The sequence below is a fragment of the Tachypleus tridentatus genome, chromosome 10 (genome assembly GCF_004210375.1).
Source record: "Tachypleus tridentatus isolate NWPU-2018 chromosome 10, ASM421037v1, whole genome shotgun sequence".
Taxonomy (NCBI): domain Eukaryota; kingdom Metazoa; phylum Arthropoda; class Merostomata; order Xiphosura; family Limulidae; genus Tachypleus; species Tachypleus tridentatus.
The window spans coordinates 184,664,742-184,690,276 of record NC_134834.1 but is presented as its reverse complement, the minus strand read 5'-3'; the positions used below and the strand labels follow the sequence as shown (position 1 = coordinate 184,690,276).

General features: G+C 29.2%; 2 protein-coding genes across 4 annotated transcripts in view; one reads left to right on the top strand and one right to left on the bottom strand.

Moving 5' to 3' along the window:
• Nucleotides 1-1,552: 1,552 nt before the first annotated feature.
• Nucleotides 1,553-6,509, bottom strand: LOC143231105 (acylphosphatase-2-like). The gene is made up of 4 exons (XM_076465676.1): nt 6,371-6,509; nt 4,628-4,644; nt 2,604-2,713; nt 1,553-1,740 (listed from the first exon to the last, which is right to left on the bottom strand). The coding sequence occupies exons 1-4, from the start codon at nt 6,426-6,428 to the stop codon at nt 1,626-1,628; spliced, it is 300 nt and encodes a 99-aa protein (XP_076321791.1). The 5' UTR covers nt 6,429-6,509; the 3' UTR covers nt 1,553-1,625.
• Nucleotides 6,510-7,371: 862 nt separating this feature from the next.
• rod (kinetochore component rough deal) overlaps nt 7,372-25,535 on the top strand; it is a 68,601-nt gene continuing 50,437 nt past the window's right edge. For all 3 annotated transcript variants that reach the window (XR_013016789.1, XM_076465672.1, XM_076465674.1), the window contains exons 1-16: nt 7,372-7,426; nt 9,228-9,392; nt 9,735-9,855; nt 10,572-10,687; nt 11,619-11,694; nt 12,512-12,589; nt 15,425-15,459; nt 16,747-16,854; nt 18,166-18,247; nt 20,187-20,251; nt 20,823-20,926; nt 21,478-21,631; nt 22,450-22,487; nt 23,643-23,708; nt 24,086-24,161; nt 25,178-25,303. Coding sequence is in view for 2 of the 3 variants with exons in the window: in XM_076465672.1 (XP_076321787.1) it covers nt 9,267-9,392; nt 9,735-9,855; nt 10,572-10,687; nt 11,619-11,694; nt 12,512-12,589; nt 15,425-15,459; nt 16,747-16,854; nt 18,166-18,247; nt 20,187-20,251; nt 20,823-20,926; nt 21,478-21,631; nt 22,450-22,487; nt 23,643-23,708; nt 24,086-24,161; nt 25,178-25,303 (1,371 nt within the window). In the remaining variant the exon portion in view is untranslated. The remainder of the gene's footprint in view (nt 7,427-9,227; nt 9,393-9,734; nt 9,856-10,571; nt 10,688-11,618; nt 11,695-12,511; nt 12,590-15,424; nt 15,460-16,746; nt 16,855-18,165; nt 18,248-20,186; nt 20,252-20,822; nt 20,927-21,477; nt 21,632-22,449; nt 22,488-23,642; nt 23,709-24,085; nt 24,162-25,177; nt 25,304-25,535) is intronic.

Sequence of the window (25,535 nt, the reverse complement as noted above, 5' to 3'; positions counted from 1 at the left end):
ATGTGGATTATCAACTTGGTGAAAGGAAGGTGCCAGTGGTTTCTTGTAGACAGAAAGACAACACACACGTTTCATCTTTCTAGATCCAAGCAACAGGCACTTTACTTCTATGGAGTTCACAAGCCACATCGTGTGTCATCTTTCTAGATCCAAGCAGCAAGCACTTTGCTTCCACAGACTGGACAAGCCACACTGGGTGTCATCTTCCAAGTTTCAAGCAACAGTCATCTTCTTCAAACGAGTTCACAAGCCACATCGAGTGTCAACTTCCTAGTTCTAAGCAACATGCAGCTTGCTTCTACAGAGTTGACAAGCAATATCGTGTATCATTTTCCTAGACTCAAGCAATAGGTATCTTGCTTTTATAAAATTGAAAAGCTACACCTTATGTCATCTTTGTACCTTCAATCAACAGGCACCTTACTTCTACGGGGATGACAGGCCATGTCGTGTGTCATCTTCTGAGCTCCAAGCAACAAGCACCTTGATTCTACTGAGTTGAGAAGCCACGTTATGTGTCGTCTTTTTTGGTTGTTAGGTAGGAATCTTTGAGTCATCACAGTACAAGGTTTGTACAACTCTTAGTACTTAACGTTAAGAGTTCCATAAACTTAGTACTTCCAAATAGTTGATTATTTCTTTCCTAGAGTAAAACGACTTTCAAACTGTTCAACACCACAAATATTTTAATCTTTTAAACTGTATTTGATGTTAGTAGTTGTCCTTTGTGGTTTTTTTTGTTTATCATAATTAACGTCATTATAACACACTACTGAAATGTGTAATAACCTTGTTCAACTAACACACTGTTTGTAAAAATGAGAAAAAAAAATGAAATTAACACACATATCAGTCAATGTTCAAACACAATTACCAACGTTTTAAGTATTTCTTTTCTAAAAACCATAATTTAGTGCTTAGAGGTCATCATAATCAAATATTTTACTAAACAAGTATGTTTCCTCAACTTATGAGATATCATGCAGTTTGTTTGTTCCACTCACCATTCCTTTAGAGTGCTGTGTAAAATTAACACATCCAGAATGTTCAAACTTGAACGGTTTCGGTAATATTTACTAATTAAAGTTTATGTACTTTTACTCCAATTTACAAAAGGCTTAAAACAATCACCAAACTTGGCATATACAATTTGCTGACATTTTGAAAACAAGTTATTTTATCTCAACTGAAACAAAAAAGTTACAATAAACATATTACATCATATCCTCAGTATCTTACATTTCAAATATGGTTTGGTTGTTTTGTGTCAATCTTTCCTTTTATTTTTCACCTTCTCCACTATATTTTTGCTACTTTAGGTGATTTATCTTTACAAACATGAACATTATCAAACAGTCACAGCATTTGTGTCTAACTAGAATAAAACTGTTGACCCTATTCGTACAAGACTTCACCATGTGTTACAAGGAGGAGAAACGACCAACATCTAGTTTAAATAATTATGAACAACAACTTATTGTAAAACATTCACAACCTTTTACGTAATATCAGAGATTACTGCTATTTACAATAACAACAAATACATTCTGAATTTGTTTTCTTTAGACTGTATTTGAACAAAAACTTTCTTTTCTTTGGGGTAATAATAAATAAAACTATCAAGTTCAGTGTTTGACAGAAAAATCTCTAAACTCCGGTTTAGAAATGGATTTTTCATTCTTAAATTCACACTTCTCAATTCTTGAGTATGGACTACCTGTTGTCCTCAACCATTCTCTCCTAGAAATAAAAAAGGAAAACATAGTTAAATAAAGTGCTTTTAGAGGATTAATCTACAGTTACCACATAAGTATTGAGACAATTTTTTCAAACAGAATTTTAGATGATTTCACTGGAATAACAAATTATTTATCACATGTCCAAACTGGTCTATTTTTAAGTAATATTATTAATAACTGATCAATCACAATTATGTGACAAGATATAGCCTGTCCATAATTTATCTGTATATTATAAAAATGATTTTTTAATACAAAAAGTAGTTATTTCTTCCCATTATACCCTTGATCCCAACTAGTTTTGGGCTGGTCAGAATTTAAGTCAAGAACTTTGACACCATGGTGACTGGCCCATTCAGTAACTATGTAGGATGAGTACATCTGGCAATGGATGTTCGAACATTGAATAAATTCACGGACAGTATATACAGTTCAATCATTTAATGTGGTACGTTTTCATCGAGTCTTTTAATTGAATAAACTGTTATTACAGCAACGTACGACTCCTTGAATGAAGGCTAAATTTTGCACATATAACACAATTTGAAATTGAAGCCAACATTCAGGAAGATTTAGTACATTATAATATTTCAAAAACATTAAGCAGTTTAATACCATTTTTGTCTGCAAGTCCCAAAAATATCATTGGTGCAGTTCTTTTTCATACAATATAACTAAAAACTGAAATGTTCTCACCCTCAGTTAACACACAACTTACCTACAAAAGTTTACCTGTTTCATTACAGACAGAAAATATCATCAAATATGCCTCAATTTTATAGAGGAAACTCTTGAATTACAATAAAATATCTTCTAAAATTATGGTTCAAAGGTATTTATGAAACACAATCTTATGTCACTTACATTACCATAATCTTGTCATTTTCACCCTGGATTGTTCCGACAACTGTATCTCTATGTGTGTTCATAACCCAACCTTTCAATCCCAGCTCTTTTGCTTTATCCTTAGTAAACTAAAACAATAACTTTAAACAAATACTATTGGTGGCTGAAATAAAGTTTGTCATCAGAAATTCACACAATTCATAAGAGTGAAACACTTTAACAGACATCAGATGCATTATGAAAAGGTTTTATATAAATATAAAACAAGCATTTCACTACACATGGAAAATACCAAATTTTAAGTAGTATACTACAATATATTTAAACACATGTATTTTCAAGATAAACCACTTTCAAAAATCCTCAGTTTATCCAGTGCTCAAGTCCACATGCTAGCAAACCTTTGGATTAGGGCATGCATATTGTGAAATAAACCTCTGACTCGTCCACTGTTTTTTTTTTATGTATCTTTTAAGTAACACATGAAATCACAAAAAACTTACAAGATAAATATACTAATATATTTCATAAGTTATACAAAATACACATTTAAAGTAGCTTTAGTAACTTCTATTATTTTTATTCAATATTTTTTATTTTCTATCTCAATTTGTTTTTAATAATGGAACAGTTTTAGTTGAAATGACAAAATTACCTAATTTGTGTAATTAAATGAATTATCTTTGATATATAGGACAAATTAGGTAATTTTATCATTTCAATTAAAAATAATAATAGTGTTACTCACTTTGATTGAAAAACTAATTAGTTTTAAACTTAAAACAAACATTTATAATCTTAAATCATAGAGTCAAATTTTAGGTCAAAAACTAAAGTGGAAAGATGAAGAGACAAAAGGATGTGGAGAACAGGAATTATTGGAGCAATTTAGTAGCTGACCTAAAGCTAGGTGGTGTGAAGGTCAAATGATGAAGACAGTTGCATTTTATGCTTAATATCTCAGTATTATGCCCAAAATTTAAGAAAGCTACTGTGCCAAATTTTAGGGTTGACTACAATTAGTATAACTGATGGTTTGTGTATTATTTGTTTGTAGTGAGCAGCACAAGAGTTGGCAGTGGGTGGTTTTGACCTCTCTCTAGTCTGTCACTGCTAAATTATAGGGAGCTAGTGCAGTTAGCCTACGAGTAGCTTTGAACAAAATTTATTCAAACAAACAAAAAATACACAAACCATCAGTTATACCAACTACTTCTGTAGCCAGTGTGACAGTACATAAGTTATCAAATATTTTCGCAGCAAGTCCTTAATGTGAAAAATGCCACTAAAATTTAAAATTTATTCAAAACTATCACATCCAAATACAAGATAGTTCATTGAAAACTGGCAAAATAAAACAGAGTAAATGAAATATATGTTAGTTTATAATTACAGATGGTTGTGATAAAAGCTACCTATATAGATTAGAACTAGAACCTTAACCAGTATTGCAGTTAAGTTCATAAACAGTAGCATATTTAGGTAGGAACTACAGGGTTCTCTGGCCCAGGACCCATTCATGATTTTATTCTAATGTGAAACTACATGGGATGTAGAGCCCACAAACATTATTAGCTCCAAGGCCCACACAACCTTAAATCACTGTTAATACATCACTTCTGCTTAGAATGATTAAAATACATTAATTCATCAGTTGGGTGCCCTCACTGTTTGATAGTTTTAGTCTAAAACCCAATAACATTCCACAAGTTTCAGCACTAACTTAGGAGGGTTAAGTTGTAAGTCCACGTACTACGATAATAAAATATTCTTTGTGATTAGAAGTATATAAAACAAATTTTAAAAAAATGCTATATATACATATATTAAATATTTAAACCAGTACTGTTATTAACCCATTACTAAAGAAAGGATAAAACAGAACTAACAACACATGTAGATGCACAAAAACTAGCTTATCCATTCATCCATAATCACCAATTTCTTACTTCTTGAAGACCACTTTCATCCTAGAGTTAATTACTAAGGTTTAATTAAATTTAATTTTTTTAAAATAAATTTATTTAAATTTATTTCGTTACCTTTCGGAAGAACACTCCTGGAAAGAAAAATCAAAATTTAATATTATTTAAGTCATTATCCAATGTATTTTTGGTGCAAATAATATATAAACACTTTACTAACATTCTTCAACTTTTATCTCAGCTTCAAGTAATGTTAATGAAACACAATTCAAAACAAAGATAAACAAAAAATATACAAAATGCAAAAACATGTTTAAAAACTAATGCTGAAAATTGTGTACAATATATGTGCATTTTGAAACACTTAAACTTGAAATTGTGTTATTTATCATGCACATTATTTCATGAATAAATATTTACATTTTTTATTTACCATAATATGGAAACAAAAATGCTTCAATTTTTTATTACTGATCTTACAAAAGACATTTGTTATTAGAAATTATTACAAAATTCACAGATATGCTTTTCTCTACACCTACAAGATAATTTCAAACGATGATCTTCAGTGTAAAAATTTAAAAATACAACAGAATTAACTAAAAATATATACACAACTTTAAATCAAAGTATATTATTATAAGATAGTGGATAAAAACAGTATGTAAACTATCAGATTTTAGTAATATGAAAGAAAACTGAAATTTAATTTGTCCCTACCTAAAATGGAATTGAAATGACCATATCACTCATAGGCCTTGACTAAGAACTTAGCCTTAGGTCAGCATTTTCAAAGTTTTTAACCAAATTTAAATATTTATTTAAAGATATACTGAAAAAAAAAATAGGATTCTGAGATATTCAGCGAGTAGCTAAGAAATAAAAACTTCATCTGGCTGTCACTTTTTTTTTTAATTTAATAGGTACTGAACTCTACCTGCAAAAACAACAAGGACTTGTATCTTGTATGAAACTTTGGCTAAACTTTCACTGGAATATATGTTTAGTGTTTATCTTCCATAAAAAAGGTGTGATAAATTAACTGAATAATTCCTAATATTAATTTTACTAATCAGTTTTTACATAAGACCCAAATAATTCCCCCTTTTTGTAATAGCAGTAAACTAATCATGTTTAAAAGTTGTTAGGGATTTAGATAAACTTCCAATTATTATAACTTACAGCTTCCTTTTTATCTAATGTAAACATGATAAAAATTGATAATTATCAAATAAACTTATTAACAAGTTTTGAAAATCTGTAGATTCAGATCCACTTTTTGACAAAATTATTTCTCATTATTGATAATAACATACTTACAATTTAACGCATTTGTGTATGCTGAATACCACAATACATACATCAATATATAACAGACAGTGTATAAAAATAGTACGTAATCTAGCAACCCGTTAATAACACTAGATACAGGATGTCAAAATAGTCTGGAACCACATGATTTACAAATTTTACTTCTAGTAATTTCTAATAGTGACTGATTATGGTGCTGTCGGTGTTAAAGCAAAAGAACTAAGATTTCGAAGTTTAATACATGAAGTTAGTATGTGGAACACACACTGCAAAGTTAGTTGAAGTGTCTATGGTTTCAGACTTTTCGAACACTGTGTAGTTTAGTATAAGTTAAAGTATAACACATACAGAAATTAAAAACCTCTGCGCCATCACAAAATCAGCCGTAGTACTTAGGCCTACATTAATAGCATAGTTTTAATGAGTCAACATTTTCACAATATCGTGTGAAACAAATATTTTCCAACAATTGCAAAAGTTATAAATAAAATAACTAAAAATATTCGAATACCTTTGTATTTGTAAGTTATACCATAACTTCATACAGACCTTGAACTCTTCCAAATACTTCAAAATCAACTGATAAAACCATTTTTACAAACGCCATGCAAGGTTATGAGAACACATTCGAAGCACAATTGGAGTCGCATGTCAACATAACGATTCATTTATGTCCAACTCCACGTGCAGCAAATATTTATTTCAAATATACTTTAAATTTTTATTTCAAATTTTAGTTTCTTTAATATTTTTTCTTTTTGTATCTTAGCAACACTAAGAAAAGATGATGTCAATTTTTTGAAAAAAATAGCCATTAAACTCTCTCATACATGTTAACGATTACCCACAGATGAAGGTTGTTACGTTATTGTTGGAAAGAATGGAGGACAAAAGGAATTTGTTGTAAAAGTTGTTTTGAAATAAAATAATAGTTTTACCATAAAACTGTACTATTATACTTTTCAAAATCACCCTTTCCTCTCACTAGAGCCGAATGAAGTATAGAAGTTAGAGTGGCTGGCATATTTATTCGATGATTCATTGTAGGGTGCCCCTTTGTAAAACAAATATGCCTTGTGTTACAAGGCTGTGAGGACACCACTATAAAAGTGACAATCAAATCCAAATATTCAATTTAGTAGGATCAGCCCAAGAATTGGCGATGGGTGCTGTTAATTTCAGTTGCCTCCATGTAGCTCTAGAAACTCAAAGTCAGTATTAAGTAATTGTGAGGTGTTAATCATATAATAAAATATGAAATAATAACTTCTAAATTAATTCTCTCTTATGTTTGAATATATCTGTTCAATCGATTTCTTTTTGGCTAAGATTAAACTCAAATATTATGGTTAGGTTGAATCATAATAAAAGGTGAAATATGATTTTCATTGTTTTCTTCACCTTTTGTGTTTTATTAATTATCAGGTTTCCCAAACCAGAATATTCTGTAAATTTTAACACGCATCTCTTTTTTATTTTGAGTTATGTCATTTGATAATTGATTAAAAATTTATAAGTATATAAAAATAATTTCTTGACAAGTATTTGCAGATTATAATGAAATTGAAGAGGGCGGTTTAAATAATAACAGGCGGGAATTGAAAAGTAAGTTTAGAATTTTGTGTAAATTTATTACTTGAGTTAAGAACAAAGATTTAACTAAGTTATTGACATAAATGTTATTAAGCTCTTTTTATAAATCATGAACCTTAAATTTATACATTTAGCTTGTGAAACAATTGTTATAAAAGCAAGCAACAGTTCGACCTCATATAACTATTACTGTAAAATTATTAGTTTACTAGTAACAATAACGACTTATTTAATCAATTATATTTTTGTATTGTCTGGACAAGTTAATAACTTTAACATTGTGAGTGTGATAGGTAAAATTATACGCGTAAAATGCTAAATGCAATGTTCTTTTAATAACGACATTCATGGCATAAGAAGTTTCTGCTGTAACTCCAGTTTAACTTTATTTCTTCGTTTTTGATATATTTCAATTTTGTGAACATTTATCCTTTGTTGTACTGGTTTATTTTAATATTAATATTTCCGTTTTGATTATGGGATAACAAGCTGATTACTTTCAAATTGCACAACAATATGCTTTTATAAATTCATTAAAAGCCACTTAAATAATACCTCGTGTCATAAGTGTTTTGGAATTTCTTTCAAAGCTACTTGAGGGCTGTCTGCGCTAGCTGTCCCTAATTTAGCAGTGTAAGACTAGAGAGAAGGCAGCTAGTCATCACCACCCACTGCTAATTCTTGGGTTACTCTTTTACCAACAAATAGTGGGATTGACTGTCATGTTATAATGCTTCCATGGCTGAAAGGGCAAGCATGTTTGGTGCAACTAGGATTTGAACCTGCAACCCTCAGATTATGAGTCAAACGGCTTAACCCACCTAGCCATGCCATAAGTTACATTCAGTTTTTGTTTCAACTTGTTTTATAATTGAGAAATAACATAACACTTAAAACAACTTAGATTTCTACTGTTCATTATTGTTTATAAAAGTTTGGCAATTATTCTTTTTTATGTGTTTGATATCAGTATAGAGTTGAAATTCCAGTGTTGCATTATCTTCATGACTTTAGTTTTATCTCTTTAGTACTAACACTTTTATTTCTTGTTTTGTAAAGTTTATTTGGATTACTCCTTGTGACTTCAGAATATTTCTGATTGGTTTCTTCAATTGTAACAGATCATCTGCAACTAAAATTTGGATTGCTTGTGATTTTTATTTTCTTTAGTCTATTTCATTGTTGTTATGAAGATCTTTACATTTTTGAAATTGATGTGTTCATTGTCATTATCATTTTTTATTGTTTTATTCTCACTTTTCTAATCAAGTATAGAGAACATTTTTATTGTTTTATCTGTCAATATTATTAGACATTTTGCTGGTTATGTGTAAGTAATTAATTTTCATATTAGTTTAAACTACATTCTAGGATACATTTAAATTTCTTAGAGATGCAATGAAGAAAAAATTAACTTGATTTGTTTCAAAAAATATTAAGAAAAATCAACACAATAACTAACATTAAGAAAAATCAACACAATAACTAACATTAAGAAAAATCAACACAATAACTAACATTAAGAAAAATCAACACAACAACTAACATTAAGAAAAATCAACACAATAACGACCATTGAAATAATTAAGAAAATTAATTTAAATTTTTTCAGCATTAACCCAAAATATTTTGCACTTTTTTTCATTTGGTTTTGTAAAAGTACTATTAAAGAAAAGTAAATATTTTTCATATATTTACAAATTACAATTACCATTACAGATAAGATTCATCAACAGAAATGTAAGTCATATATTTTGATTTGAAAAAAAATTTAGTTTATTGTAGTTCTAAATTTACAACTATTTTGGAACAGGATAGCTGTTCACCCATGTTTTGCCAATAGCATCACAAAATGTGGGAAGATATTCATGTTGGATTTGAAGATGAAACAGTTAACTTTGGCCCACGAGAAGAAGTTTGGACAGGTCCACAAGTTTTTGAAATACATACTTGGATCACAGTTTCAACTTTAAACAAGGTACTCTTAAAAGTTTTAACATATGTTACATTCTGTTTAATTATTGTTACAAAACTTGAAAATTTTCTTTCAAAGCCATTCTTTTTTTACTATTTCCATATTTTACATAAACAGGAAAGTGTTTATTTACATTAACATTTGTAACATAGTTTGGTAACCAAATAAAATATTTTGAACACCATTTTAACTTTATGGAATAATTTTTGTCATCCAAATATTTAAATACATTCTTACTTTGTCATTTCTTGGGTTTTACTCTATAAAGCTCACAAACAATTTCAAATGTTTTATTTACTACCTCACTGCATGTTAAAGTCATATTTAAAACAATGTTTGTTTCAGGAAAAAACCTCACCCAACATCTTCTGTGCAACATCTCCTCAGTATATAGGCTTAGCTGTTGATACTCAGTTGTCCTTGTTTGTTCAAGAAAGTCACGAGCTGTTAATAACGTTTGATTTTGGTAAGTTTATGTGTTTCTCAATTTCCACTTCTCTTTCTAGGTTTTACCCAACTGCTCTTTTTACGTTTTATCAATCCATGTAAATTGGCTTGATATATTTCAGTTTAAAATAATTTCACACATTAGATGCAAATGCATTTGAAAATTGCCTGTTACTGTCAGTGTTTTTTTAAAAAAAAGGCCTAACACAATGGGTTCCAAAATATTGTCAAATCTTCTTTGCAAAAGTTACAATATACTTTTGAAAACCACATTAACAAATTTTATATTATTTTAGAGATGAAAATACTGTACATCAATAGCAAAATTGAAAAGCATATAAAGATTTAATGTATTCAAATAAACTATTTTGAAAATAACACAGGGTAATTGTGATTTGTTAACTTTTTATCAACGCTGTTTAACTGATACATATTTGAAGTGTTGGTATCTTTAAATTAGGCTGTTGGTTTCATCAGACTCTGAAATGTTTTTCAGCAATATAGTAAAACATAAACTACAAAGTAAAATCAAAGATCTATCATGCTATTGGCTGAATTATTTTTTCATCTGCAAAAGATGTGGGATACTGTGAGAAATAGTTGGATGCTGTTGCATTGTATTGGATTGGGATGTTAACGTTTTGGAGCAAATTAACACAAAATGTTAAATTAGTAAACAAAAATACAAAGTTGTAATAAGTTAAATAATAAAGAACTTTATTTATATTTTTTCAGACTCTCCTGTTGACACTCTTGCATTTAGTGAAGACTCTAAACTGTTGCTGGTTGGAGAGACGGTTGGCACTCTGCACATTTTCGATGTTGCCCAACAAAGAAGATTGCTGGCTGTTGTGAGTTCCTTGTCAAAGAGTTAAGAAATATTTCTTTCACCTTAAACTATTTTTTGTGCATAATTTACACAAGAGCTGAAACACAATTTGGCAGTCTTTGCTTTCTGGTGTTAGAGTGTTTTATGATTCCTACATGATTGATAGTTTTAGTACCATACCTTGAGTAATATCAATGAATACACCATGCCAGACCCTGAATCCAAGTGTTCATGGCTTGCTTTGTTTTTTTACTAGAAAACTAATATGTTAACAAATGTGTGTGTGTCCTTGCTCGTGATCATAGGTGTCTTTTTTAAGAGTGAAATTCAAGTCCCAGCATTCAATTAGAGTAGCTCAGAAAGTTGGTAGTGGGTGCTATAATAAGCTGCCTTCCTAACTTTGTGCAGATATCCAAAACCAACTATTGTTATCAGTTGAAAATGTTTTGAATAATAAAGCAAAATTATACAAAAGCAATCCAAATTATTAAGAACAAAATGACAAACATCTGGACTAACTTTACTAATGTGCATAGTTAGTTCTGAGTCATGATTATTTAAATAAAAAAAAAATATTTGCATAATTTAATGCAAGTTTTCAGCGGAAGTAACTAACTGGTTGTATTTTAAAATAGCAGTTTCCCAAACATGTGTAAGAAAACTTGCTGTTGGCAAACAAACACATACAAGAATTGATTTAGGGAAATTGTCATTGATATTTTAACACTTAAAATATAGATTGTCTCTCAAGTATTTAGTAAAAGTGTGTTATAAAGTTTCTGAAACATTATTAAACTACAACTACCAACTGCAGAAATAAACTATGAACATTAAATAGTAATTAAGGTGTAAATAGTATTTTGTGTTAAAACATTATGAGGGTGTATTCATGTTTCTTATGTGTTACAACAACTTAAGACCTGTCTGTATGTTAAGTTTTATTTATTTTACAGCCTCTGGTTTTATGCAAAGATGAAAGGCAAGAAAAGTCATTTTTGTCTATTAATATTACACCTGCTGATTCTGAAGGTATGCATTATAATGTTATAAAAAAGAAAAACTAATTAAGTGGGTTATTACTCATTATTGATAACTTCTTGTTAAAGAAATGAACTACTTTCGAATATTGGAATTGAAAAATATTTAGTAATTAAAATAGCAAATATAATCTTATAACAAAAAGTATGAAATGTCGTAAAGATTCGTGATTTGACTCAGTTGGCACTTTTACATAAGTGGCATTTCTGATTGAAGTTGCAATAGTATCTCATGAGATTGACCAATTAAAGATATTTAGGTGAGTCCTAAATTCCTGTACTTAGCTGAAAATACAAAATAATCCTTGTAGTAAAAATATTAATAAAATGTTTTAACTGACACTGTTAATAAAAATAATATTAAAGAAAGTGGACAAAGTAATTTACTTACAACATAAAGATATAATTATAAAAATATCTATTTTCAAAGAATGGTTGTTTTTTCCATTTGATAGTTTGAAATTGTGCATTTACTTTTTAAGAATGACATGTAAGTCAAATACATCCATATAGAAATATAGCTAATTTTTGAAATCTGGACATGAATATATTAAAATATTTGAAATGTAAAAGCACATATACATCTTCTAGCTTCACATATTTGAGCATCAAATAAACAGCCATTGATTTTATAAGTATGTTGTTATTATTATAAACAGTTGTATGCATTTGTATGTTTTGGTATTAAAAACCTTTTCTATTTCTATCAAACATGAATGTTGTAGGAAAAAAAGAAGTGAAAAGTAAATGTATTATTTATAATTATCTGTGATTTAATAAATTTAAATGGTTAAATTTTTATTTTGTAGGGTGCATAACTATCATGGTTTTAACCAAACTTCAATTAATTATGTTTTACAACATAAACTTTGCACAGCTAAAAGAAGGTAAGTTTGTTGTTTATTATTCTGAATCTAGTATGTTTATTTTCTTATTATTGGATATGGTCTCAACAATGGAGATCAGTAATAAATATATATATCTAACATTTTAAATCCTTGATCAGATAAATTTAATTACTTTAGAAGTTCCCTACAGTATTATATCTGAAATAACTTTCTCTCTTCAATTCAAAATACAAATGTATGAAATATTTTCAATGGTTGTGAGAAAAAATCATACTGAATATATATTGAAAAAAATATAGGGATTATATAGGTTAACTTAAAAACCAGTTTTAAATATTTTACACTTAAGATAATTTTAGAAGGAAAAAAAAACATTGTCGCCAATGCCCTTTCTTTCTCTTCACTAAAATGTGTGTAGCAAGTTCACAGTCCATTAGGCTTAACTTTTGGTTATACATTTTACTCCTTAGGTATTCTATTTTTAACTGTTGTTTTTATTTTAATGTGTTTTATAGTTACTTAAATATATTTGAAATATTAATGGTAGAATTGAGGGAATTAAAGCCTGCACAAATATCACTTTACTAGGAGTCTCCTGTAAATAACCAGGTAGGTTGTTAACTCGGAGTATAAACTTTAGTATTAATGTACAAACATTTCTGGTTTATTTCCTGTTTTTGAAGTGTAAATATGTGTTAAATATTTTGAAATATATTTTACTGACAGACATTCAAAATGACAATGAACTTAACTAAATTTTTTCTACAAATCAGCAGAAAAATCAGCATTAATCAGTATTATGACAAAAGGTATTCAATGCTTATCAACTTTACTTTTTTTTGATGAACTTTTCATTACCAGTTTGGCCACCATGTAGATTAATACATTAATTACAATGTATCTAATACTTATGTTAGAAACAAATAAAGCTGTATAAAGTTCTTTTATAAAAATTTTTGTGGAATGATTGAGACAAGGTGTTAGTATTACTAATAAATAATTATTTGGACTATTATTCTTATCTTTATGATGGGTATTATTATTTTCACAATATTTCATCCAATGAGTTTTCCAGTCATCATCAGGAGTTATATCAGACACTTTTATATCCATCCAAACTAGAAAACTTTTGTGGAATTATCTGGATTTGAACCCTCCAAACCCATGATCCTGAATATGGGTACTTTAACCACTTGGCTTATCAGGAGAACCATTTTTGAGATGTTTTGGAAGTACCTCTATTTTTTTATATCTAGTGTTTTTTTACCCCATTGTTTTTGCAATACAAGAAATAGACCAATTAACAGAGACATTCTAGAAAAATTGATACCTAATAGGTTTCATAGGACAGAAGTGCAAAGGACAAATTGAACAACAGACACAGCCTCAAGAGAAACCAGAAGCAACTATGTCACTTCCATACACCAGAGGACTACCAGAGAAGATATAGAGTAGCTGTGGATGATATAACATCAGGACCATCTTCATGAGTAACACAACACCAAAGAATACTCACCAGTGTCTAAGGAACAAAGAAATGAGTGTATATTGTCCTTGCACTTGTGATAGACTTTACAAAGCAGAAACAGGTCATCCTATGTATGTCAGATTGGAAGAGCAGAGGAAAGCAACCATCTAGGGTGAGATCAACAAGTCAGAACATGCATGGTCTGATGGAGAACATGGATTAGCATGAGATGACATCACAATCATTGACAAGGAGCCATATTAGAAAATAAAGATCATGGAAGTGGCACACACAACGTTGATTACTAAATCCATCAATAAGTCTAGTGTAGACATAAGCCTGATATGTCTCCTAGTATTATGATAAAACAGGGACAAAAAAGTATTTGAGATAAAAAAAAAAATAGAGGTATTTCCACAACATCTCAAATGTGTCTTTCTGATAAGAAAAATGGTTAAAATTCCAGAAAATGTTTTCTGGTTTTGATGCATATAACAAAGTTCGATATAATGCCTGATGATGGCTGGAGAATTTGTTGGATGAAATCTTATGTAAATAATAACACACATGTCAAAGTTAAAAATAATACTCTTGATAATTATACCATTAGCAAACTTGTTTTGTAAAAATAATAAAAGATGAATGCCACTGCTTTGTTGAGTTAACAGTTCAACACTGCCCATTGGTTCAGCAGTAATTCTACGGACTTACAACACATAAAAACTAGGTTTCAATACCTACAGTGGGTACATCACAGACAGCTCATTAAGTAACTTTGTGCTTAACTACAAACAAAACAAATTGTGTAGATCATATGAAGTAACATACAAAACCTTGAAGCTTGCATTATGTAACAGCATGACTAAATGTTTGTTTCCTCTCCACATGGCCCAGCATGGCTAGGTGGTTGAGGCACTCGTAATCTGAGGGCTGAGAGTTTGAATCCTTGTCAACCAAACATGCTCACCTTTTCAGCCGTGGGGATATTATAATGTTATAGTCAATCCCACTATTTGTTGGTAAAAGAGTAGCCCAAGAGTTGGCAGTGGGTGGTGATAACTAGCTGCCTTCCCTCTAGTCTTACACTGCTACATTAGGGACAGCTAGTGCAGATAGCCCTCGTGTAGCTTTGTGCAAAATTCAAAACAAACCAATCATCTGTAAACTTTCTTTTTATTTTATTTTTTTTTTTTATTGTCAAGTAAGGATCATGTTAACTTGTCTTCATTTTTTCTGTATTTATATTTCATATGTTTTTATTTTTAACCTTTTCGTTGTTCATTTTTTGTAGTTCAAACATAAAATTTTGTATCAGTTTCAAAAGCAGAATATTTTACTATTTATTGTTTTTTTTAGTTATGTTGGTTTGTTTAATCTATATTTGTTTATTTTGATTTTGGTTTCAGCTATTAAATCTCAGGACCAGACAATAATGCAGAAGGTAATTTCTGTGTTATAAATTAATATGTTGGTACACAACTTTAGCCATTACTTCATTTAAGAATTTAGCAAGAAAACTAAACCCTTTTAAACAAACAGGAATTGTGTAATCAGAATTGCTTTTATTAATACTATAGTTTAACAGTTTATTTAGCAATAATATAATTAATAAAATATGCATTTTCCATATATAAAAAATCTAATGTATTGCAGAAAATTTAAAATTAATTTTTGTTAAAATTTGTCATTTATTAAAGTATTTGCTTCAAATGTTTCAATTAATTTTCTCTTTTTTATGTACATTTTATATAATATTGCTACATCATTTCTTTTAAAAATGTGATTGTGTGATTGATATGAAATTCTAATGTACCAACTCTAGATAACAAACTAATTTTGCCCTTCAAGCATGGGTTATGGTTCTTAGTGACCTAGTATGTATATATATATTGTAGTCACCAACCAGTAGATAGGGAAAATTAAAATATAAAAACTTGCTGCAAACCTGTATTACCTATCAGGTTAAAAAAGGATGAATCTGTGTTTACTTACAAAATCTACACCAATTACAATTATGTCTTATAATACATTTTTTAAAGAAAGCATTTGTTTTTACTTTATTTGTATAAATGTATTGATTTGTAAGTTTTTTTTATTAAATGAGGATTTGTCTAGGAAATCCTAATCATGTACATATAAATAATGTATATCACACCAGTGTCTCACTCCTCATGTATCTGGATTAATAGTTAATATTGAATTTCTCATGTTTCAAAATATTTTAGGGAGCTATTAAAGGCAAATAAATGATTTGACTTTTCTAAACCATAAAAATGGATGAAAACTTGTCAAGAAATAATTTATCTTTTGCAAGATTGTTTTTTCCTTCATGTTATTGGTTTTTCTTCATGTTTTTCCTTCATGTTATTGGTTTTTCTTCATGTTTTTTCCTTCATGTTATTGGTTTTCTTCTTGGATTGAAATACATTTTGAAAACTTCTTTCTCCTTAATTATTGATGTTCTTTAACCAACTTGTTGGAATTAATCCTCACTTGCAATGCCACCTTTACATGTTCTGTTACCCTAGGCAACATATAAATGTGCAGCCACACACAAACACAATTATGACCAGTAAACCATGTGTTAATAATATAATAAACACACCAAAATTATTTTTGTAAGAAGAACATATTATTTTACTGATTGTTAAGATGTGACTTGTATGATCTTTTTTGCTGTGAAAGCAAGCACAATATCAATTTATTTGAATAATTTTTTTTCTTTTAGGCCCAAGCTGCATTTCAGAAAGAACTATACACCTTTCCTGAGGACTTCACTCCTTCTGATTGTTGTAGTGTTATTAGTTGTAACAAAGTAACTGATGCAGTAGGGGTGGTAAGTTATATAACTTGATGTAAAACATTTTAAATACAAGCTGAATATTTACAAAAATCCTGAGCATTTTCTTAATGTTAAATCTTGTTATGTGTGCAGTATAAAATAAACACTTTCAATAAAAATATTTTTTACAACTTACATAATTTTGTTTCCTTAACTAATTTTAGGTTTGCTGGACTACTTGACATTCTGTTTTTTTTCTTGGAGCATTTTTCTCAGTACAGCTAATTATTACTTGAAATTTATGTTGTTGAGAAATATGTCTTTGTGTGGAATAGCATGATAATGTCTTTTTTATTCTCCAGTTTCTTGATTGTTATTTACTCTTACCTAAGGCATGTCGATGGCTTTTGGCACTGAGCTTTGTGTTTTTAGATTTTTGCTTGTAACATAATACTACAGGTTGTTTATCACAGCATAGATGCAACTCATTGCAGGTTTCTTCTAAGATGTTCCTGGTATCCAAAATTGATCCATATTCTTTTATTTTTCAGTGATGTTAAGTTCAAAAGGTATCCATGATCTAAATATATTTTCTTGATCTGAATGCATGAATATTTTGAATCAAAGAGGACTATTACATACCCTTTATAAAAATAATCAGTTTTTGATAGCATTACATTTCATACAAAATGTTAAACAATGTCAAGTTGTGATGCATGCCTGTTCCACTGTGACTATAACTGCTGTTGTTTTCGAGTGAGCTGCTGATTTACACGTTTAAAATTGTTTTCAGTTAATGTACTCAGCTCATTATAGATCCACCATTTTTAGTTATCATTCATCTTCAAAAGTAGATTGTACATTAAAAAAAAAACCCTCAAACAGTTCTTGTCCAATTATATATAATTATATATATAAGGTAAAGAATTAATTACCTATTTAACTGCAGAAATTTCAGCAGACAGTCACTTTTAAATCCAAGATTACATTTGGCTTGGTTTTTTATTTTTTATTTTTATTAGATGAAGGAAAATATTTATGCCAAACAATTATTAGGTGGAAATAAACAAGAGTTGTAGAAGGATGTAATAATTCATATTTTATAAACATTTTATTAACAAAGTTAAACACGTGTTGTCCTGATTATTTTGTATAATTCAACAAAACCAGAATAAACTATTTTCTGAGTAAATTTGCTATTGAAACATCAACCTGGTTACTGACCATAACCACTTACCAGCAAATTACCATAATGGTTAGCAATAAGCTGTATTGTATTGTGATCAACCAGTTTCTTTGTTGCATGTCTAATGATTTTTAAAACTATACTGATGACCTTTTGTTGATAATGATAATTCACTCCAGGGTTGTGGTCAGTTTGGAATGTGGCTAAACAAGTGTCTTAATGTAAAGCCTGAAGTATTTTTGTCAAGCTCTTGTTTCCAAGGTACGTATAAAAATGGGTGATGTATTAGTTAATATCTCTTCTAAGATGACTTGTTTCTTGGTGCAAAAAAAAAGTCATAATTAATTAATGGCCAGTTTTAATTAAAGGATACTCAAAAACTTTAATTTTTTTAGTTTTATGTCTTTCTAATAACTATTTTTATTCCATTCACTTATTAAGTAAAGATTGTTTTAAGCTTTAATGTTATTTTAAGTTCTGAATTTAAAAAAACATTAATCCAAAAGTCAAATGCTCTAGAACAGAAAAAAAATCAACTCTTTGTAAGTGCACGACTTTTGGATTTTATTTCTTTTAATCCACTGTACCTTTTGTTTACTAACTCACTCATCAAAACTTTAAATTTTTATAATTATTTGAAGAACTAATAAACATTAAGATTTATAATATTTATATTTGAACAATCAGTATAATCTCTTATAAGTTATAGTTTCTTAATTATTTAAACTACATCTAGACAATTAAGATTATAATTCAAGTACATGATAACAAGTTGTTTTTTACCAGCAAGTTTTGCTATTGAAACATCTTACCTACCTGGTTAATAACCAGAATAAATTATTACCAAGTTGTTATAATGAATATCAATAAATTATGTAATGTATTAAATTAGCTTTTCCTAGTTTCATATCAAATTTATTTTTTTAACTGTTCTGAAAATCCCTTCTGTTTATAGTTCATAAAGTTAGCTTACTTGGTTTGTTTAACATAAGAAACTAAACTTGTAACTGTTTTTATTTGTGATTTAGTGTTAATTAACTCTAAATGTAGTTTATTTAGTCCACCACCCTCAGTTGTCTAGTGACTAACAGGCTGTACTGTGAAGCCCAGCATTCATGGCTTACCACTAATTGCCACAGAATCATGCACCACACTTTTGGGACATTAGTGTATATTGTAAGAGTAACAGTTAAATCTCATTATGTGGGTGGTGTATCGGTCCAAAAGTAGGGACAGTTGGCCTGCTAGAACTTGTCTAGTTTAAATTTCAGTATCCAAAATGAACTACCACTTTTTTTTAATCAAGATAACTTTTTGAGTTCTGAGAGTAATCCAAAATACATGGAAATAATTTGCTTTTATTTAGTAAAAAATTGAAAAAAATATTTCACTGGAAAATACAGTGGGGAGCAAAATTTATGTTCATCATAAAATTCAAGTGCCAAATTTATTTGATAAACTGACATAAATAATTTCTAAATTTACATATGTTCTCTTAATAACAAATGCTTCTCTTAACAAGAAAAAAATATATTATACTAACAATTATACAATTGGTTTCAGTTGTTGACTTTACTGTTGTTTTTGATAGAAGTAGTCCATTAGTTGGTGGGTGGTTTCACTAGCTGCTTTCCCTCTCATCTGTCACTTAAAAATTAGAGATGGCTCATGCAGTTATTCCCAAAGTGGCTTTACTTGAAATTCAATAAACAAAATTATATTTTTAACTTCAACATGCCACCTGGTCAGTTCAAGTACTTGTTTTTACACTTTCTATTGTTAACCTTTGTTGATATTTTGGTAAACAACTATCCTTCAAATTTTATTTAAAAAGTGATTTGGAAAGTAATTTTTAGTTGGTCTGAGAAGATATACAAATTTAGAAATTACTTATGTCAGTTTTCCAAGTAAATTTGACTTGAATTTTGCTCTCCATCCTCAACCTCACAGTTAGTGATTTTTTTGTCAACTTTCATTGAATAAACAAATTATTTTGTGATACTGTTAAACTACCACTAATAGTTGTGAATTCTGGGATTAGAGTACCACTTCATAAGAAAATTACCACTATGGGAACGTTAATACAAGAGTAACCTTCCAAGATAAATTGTAATGATTTCTTTAAGATATCTTTTTGTATTATGAATGTGATTTAAATTAATGTTTAATTATTAGCACTAAAAGCTCCTGAACTTTACAGGTCAAGGAGGAAAGAAAGTTCAGGCTTCTGCTGATGGACGATACCTAATTGTTTTGGACTATGAGGTGTGATTTTATGTTTTGTACAAATAATGCTGAAATTTAGTATTTATTAAAATCTTGCACATTTATAGTTCTAAATCTGTACATGTATAGTTTTTATGAATATTCAGAAATATTTTATGAAACCAGAAGTTCAAATCATTACTAGTAAGGTGTGAAGATCATTGAACTCAATTGTTAAGAGAAAGTCGAGACAGCAACACTGAATTCCTTAATGCCACAAAAAGGAAGCTCATCTGGTAACATCCAAAATAACGAAATTAAATGATGCCCTTCAAGTAACATGTTATACTTTAAAATCCAAGAAAGTCAACGGATGTATTACATTCCTTGTAAACGCCTACTTTATTTAAAAAAACAACAACATACAAACAAGAAAATCATTATATATATGCATGTTTCAAACTCTCTTTCAGGCTTAAAAGATCCTAAACCTAAATTACTGCAACAGACTGGATTGGATCTATATTACATCATTACCTGCCACATACATATTTGTAGCTTTGCCACCAAATTAATTTTTAAAGATATCAGCATTGTATTTTTTAAATAAAATGCAAATATTTGTTTCTAGAAAAAAATCAACATTTTGTGCAGTGTGACACTATTATTGATTGACAGTCTTGAAGAATTTATAGTGGAAGATTTTGAACTTGTAGAAACAAGCAATTCTGAAAGGTGAGTAGACATTTCATGAAATTGAAGAAAATCATAAAGAAAGTTAAATTAAGTAATGTCGAACCAGGTATCAGTTAGCTAAGATGGTCTTGTGTTATGAAAGTTAAGACAGATTTCAATGTATTATTGTCAAAGCTGAGATGAGGTCTTGTGTTATTATAACAGCTAGGTCAGAATTTTGTGTTGTTATTCAAAGCAAAGATGGGTCTTGTGTTATTATGAAAGCTAAGATGAGAGTCTTGTGTTGTTATTGTAAAAGTGAAGGTGGGTCTTAGCATACTTCTGATATCTGCTTGTTCAGTTTACATTTCAACTTGATAACATTGAGTCCTACTTTCATTATTACATGATCTGACTTCATAAAGTGTGCATAACAATGATATATATAATATCAGTGTTAATACGTAAATATGATACGTTTATCTGATGTATAAAAAAAATATTTAGAATTATACTATTATCGATGTAATGGACGTTATAGAATGTCAAAGTTATTTTTCCTCTGTATCATGTCCATGTTTAATGTTTGTTTATAAATAATTATTTTTCAGTGGAGAAGTTCTACAGAGCCGTATTGCACTCTTAACCAGACACGAAAATGGAGCTGCTCGAACACTTCAACTTTTATCATTCCCCTTCTTTGAACTTCAGTACTCTGTTAGTTTATCAGAGTACTCAGTATTAGCTCATGGATTTCAAAACCAGGTACGGAATAACCTTGTGTAAAGTTGGGTGTGTGTTCTAAATGTATTGAAAAAGAGGAATAGATTTTGTCCATACAGTATTAAGAAATTAAAGCAAATCAAGAATATTAGAGACATAAATAACAATAGTTGTGTGTCATAAATTTCAAAGTTTAACTTATTTGTTATCATTGTTGAAATGTATGAATTGTTGCTCTAGGAAATTGCTTATAGTAAGGTTATACTAACTGGCTGTCAAAGTTAATAGTGTATAAAACTGTCTAAACTTAATTATAAATCATGTTTTAATTTATTATTATATCCTAATTATTTGATGACTAACCTTTCAACTGCTAACCTGATGTCATCCTCAAGTGAGTCCTGAGAAGTACTGTATGTAGGGTTAAGGACTAGGATTCAATCCTGGGTCTTCTTGTTGAAGAAGCTGTTATGTGGTATCTACTCATTCAGGGTCCTGCATTACGACATAAATCAACTATATTGTTTCAAGAGGGTTCTCTAGGTTTTGTTGACATCTATGTCTGATTGGATGAGTGTGTTATCAATTAGGTGGGTGTAGAAGGATTCTTTTATCCTTCTTTGTCTTTTGTATGGTTCATTGCATTATTTTAGATTTATTCCATTTTATTGTATACTTTTCTCTTACCTTGATAAGCTATTACAGAAAGTTTTTCTCAAGGTTTTAAATATCTATGGGCTGAGAAGTCTTCTACAGTAGGGGTCTGTGACTTGTTGGTGATAATGTCAACCATAAGTAGACAGGACACAATCCATTTGTTATAAAATAATATATTTAAAAGTGTTTTTTTTTCTTTGCAGGAATACATTTTTGTAGTTGAAGGTGTTAATTCATCTGAGTAAGTAACTTCTCTGGTATGAAATATTTTTATAGCTAATTAAAGTGCATATTTAAACATGTTGAATTAAACACACACATCGAACTCAACTACCAAAGTGCTTATGTTTAGAATATTCTTTAATGTGGTGCAGAATTGGGCTGAAGAATACTCTTAAGTTTATGATTATTTATAATAAACTTTAAGATTAGATGATTACCATTTTTAAATATATAGGAAGTAGTGTGTGTTTGTGAATTTGTCTAAAGTGGTGCTTCCCAATCTTCAATCATTTGTGTACCACCTGTACTGTCACTTATGTTTTGCTTAATATATTTCTTTAAATCAACTTACTTTTTTATTTAAATAAATTTATTGTAAAAGGAAATTTCATAATACTAGGATAAGTAAAAGACTAGTGTCACTTGCCATAATATTTAATATTTATTTCAAAATGTTATTTTTCTTGCCTCAAAATAACATTGTTATAACAAAGTAAAAGAAACTTTGTGAATTCATACTACAAGTAGTAATAATAAATATAATGAGAAGAATGAAACTGTCTACTTTAAGTCAGCAGTGAAGAAATTTTCAGCTTAGTATTACTCAGTTTAGATGAAGTTCTATTATTTTTTTTTTAGTTTTGACGTTAACCAGCACAGAAAATCCTAACTTGCATGTGTACATAGTGGGGTATGGCTAAAGATACCTAATTGTCTTCTCTTATAAGGTTGAATACTGTGCAGTTATTCCTAACCAAAATGAATAGCAGCTAGCCAATGAGCAGACCAGATTATGAGCACGCTCTCTGAATAATAGCCAATGTCTAATTATTGGCAGATAATGTAATAACAGTTAAAATTTATTTTTTCTTATAAATTTTTTCTAATACACATGAAAATAAATATATAACTATTAAAATAAAAGTCATGTGGGTACTACATAAAATCATCTCGTATACCACCAGAGATACACACTTTGGGAAATACTTGTATAGAAGAACAAATTCTAAAACAAACAATTTGTACATAATTCCAATATATAAGTACGTTTATACACCTTTATTAATGTATACCTTGTGTAAATAACACTTTCATAAAATGAAACTATTACCATTAGTTTAATTTATTTGTTTAATGGATGTGATATGAAATTGTTTGATTAATAAACTTTCAGAGACTCGGGTGATGGTATATCTTCACTCAGGGTTCGAGCTGTTTGTGAAGCATCACCGGAAACTCGGTAAGATCTTTTGTGATGGAATTATTTTGGCTAGCAATAGTGTTTTAGATCCTTTGTTATTTGAAATATTCCAAGTTTTTTACCAGTATTTAAGTGTAAACACATAATGTAATTTTGTAGTTTTTAACAAAGAGTTTCAAAGTTTGAAAACATACTAAAATGTGTTGTGTAACAAACTGACATGAAAGGAAACTTATCTTGAACCTGTCATGTAAATTTATTTTTTTTTACATTTAGTGACATTTTAATTTTTAACTGAAAATATGTTGTGTAACAAAATGACAAGAAGTTTACTTTGAACCTGTTGTGAAAATGTAATTATTTGATTCAGCATTAGTTTAGTTTTTATAAAGTTTTTTGATGTGATAACTTTCTAGATTAACAAAGCTTATCAACAAACAGAAATTTGAAGAAGCTTTAGATTTTGCTAGAAAGTGGAACCTTGATTTACAGGTGAGTAAATTTAATTGGAGAATTTAGGTAAGTAGGAGAGTATTTTAAAATTTAAAAACTGGGGATTAATAAAAAGTTTGGTTATTCCAGATTGAAGAATGACTAGTTGTCACTTGATAGTTGAAATTAGGGATAGGTTTCTTTGTTATCTTTCTAATCTTTTGAAGAATTTATGCAATACTCAATCTCACAGAATCACCCTCATTTTACACAAATATTTTTATTCACGTTTAAGAATATGTGACACAAGAAGTTGAGGTTATAAAGTATATCATTTTTGATACATAAAATTAGATGCTTGTGTTACTAGAGAAATAATTTAAATATCATCTCTGACTTTGTTCTTTGCTCAGATCACTTATTGTGAGTACTTGTGAAATATTTAAATGGATTGCTGTATATTCTTGATTATTGAAATACTCATTGGAAGCGACAGATATTTCATTTGTTCACTGAGAACAAAATAAGAAAAATCTTTAGACTTTAACTTTCATTTATTCCTCTGAAATTTAGATTAATTTAAATATCTTTAAGTGTACAAAAGTTGTTACTATACAGCCAAATGTGGCCTAGTGGTTAATCCAAGGGTTTGTGGTTTGTGTTCTGTTTGTACAAAAGCAGGCTGTACCTTTTGGAGTTATGGGTATCATCTAAGAGTGACAGTCAAATTGCACTATTTGATTAGATAATAGTAGTGTAAGATTAGACAATGAATGCTATTGACCAGTTGCTTTCTCTTTCACTTGTCAGTTTAAATTTAGTGACAACAAATGGAGATAGCCCTAGTATATCATTGCCTGAAATCTGAATTAAACAAAGAGAGTTATAAACAAGTAATTCATTCTGTAGGCTTACAGAATATTAAATTTACATATAAAGATCAGATGACAAACAGAAAGGATATCCTCATGATATTCATCGTTGTGTCGACTAACATAACAAGTATAGGTTTTGTGTGTCACTAACTGTTGTTTTCACATCTGCCTTTGGTAACATCAGTTGGTTCAATTTTCCAGATGGTGTATCAGACACAAGTCACATTTCTTCTGGATAGACTGTCACCATGGGTACCAGCAAGGTTTAAACAACAAGATGCAGAGGATATTTTAATAGAAGTTACAGAATTACTATCTAAATGCACAGTGGGTATATCACATTATCTGATTTACTGATTAGAAGGTAAATATAGTTATGCTTGTTCAAGAAATAAACTGGGTTTTCTTGCATTACTTTTACACAAGATTTTATTTGAATAGCTTCTCTTTAAATGAAAAAAAGGGGGCAAAGATATAGAAATGTTTTATGGATATAGAAATGGTATGGATCATATGACAGATTTGTTTGTTTGTTCCACTGAAAACATTTGTTCTAAGT

Coding starts and splice junctions, on each gene's coding strand:
- LOC143231105 (XM_076465676.1), bottom strand. CDS start 6,428: ATGGCGTTTGTAAAAATGGTTTTATCAGTTGATTTTGAAGTATTTGGA. Junction 1,741..2,603: donor AATGACAAGATTATGGTAAT/GTAAGTGACATA, acceptor TTTTATTTCTAG/GAGAGAATGGTTGAGGACAA.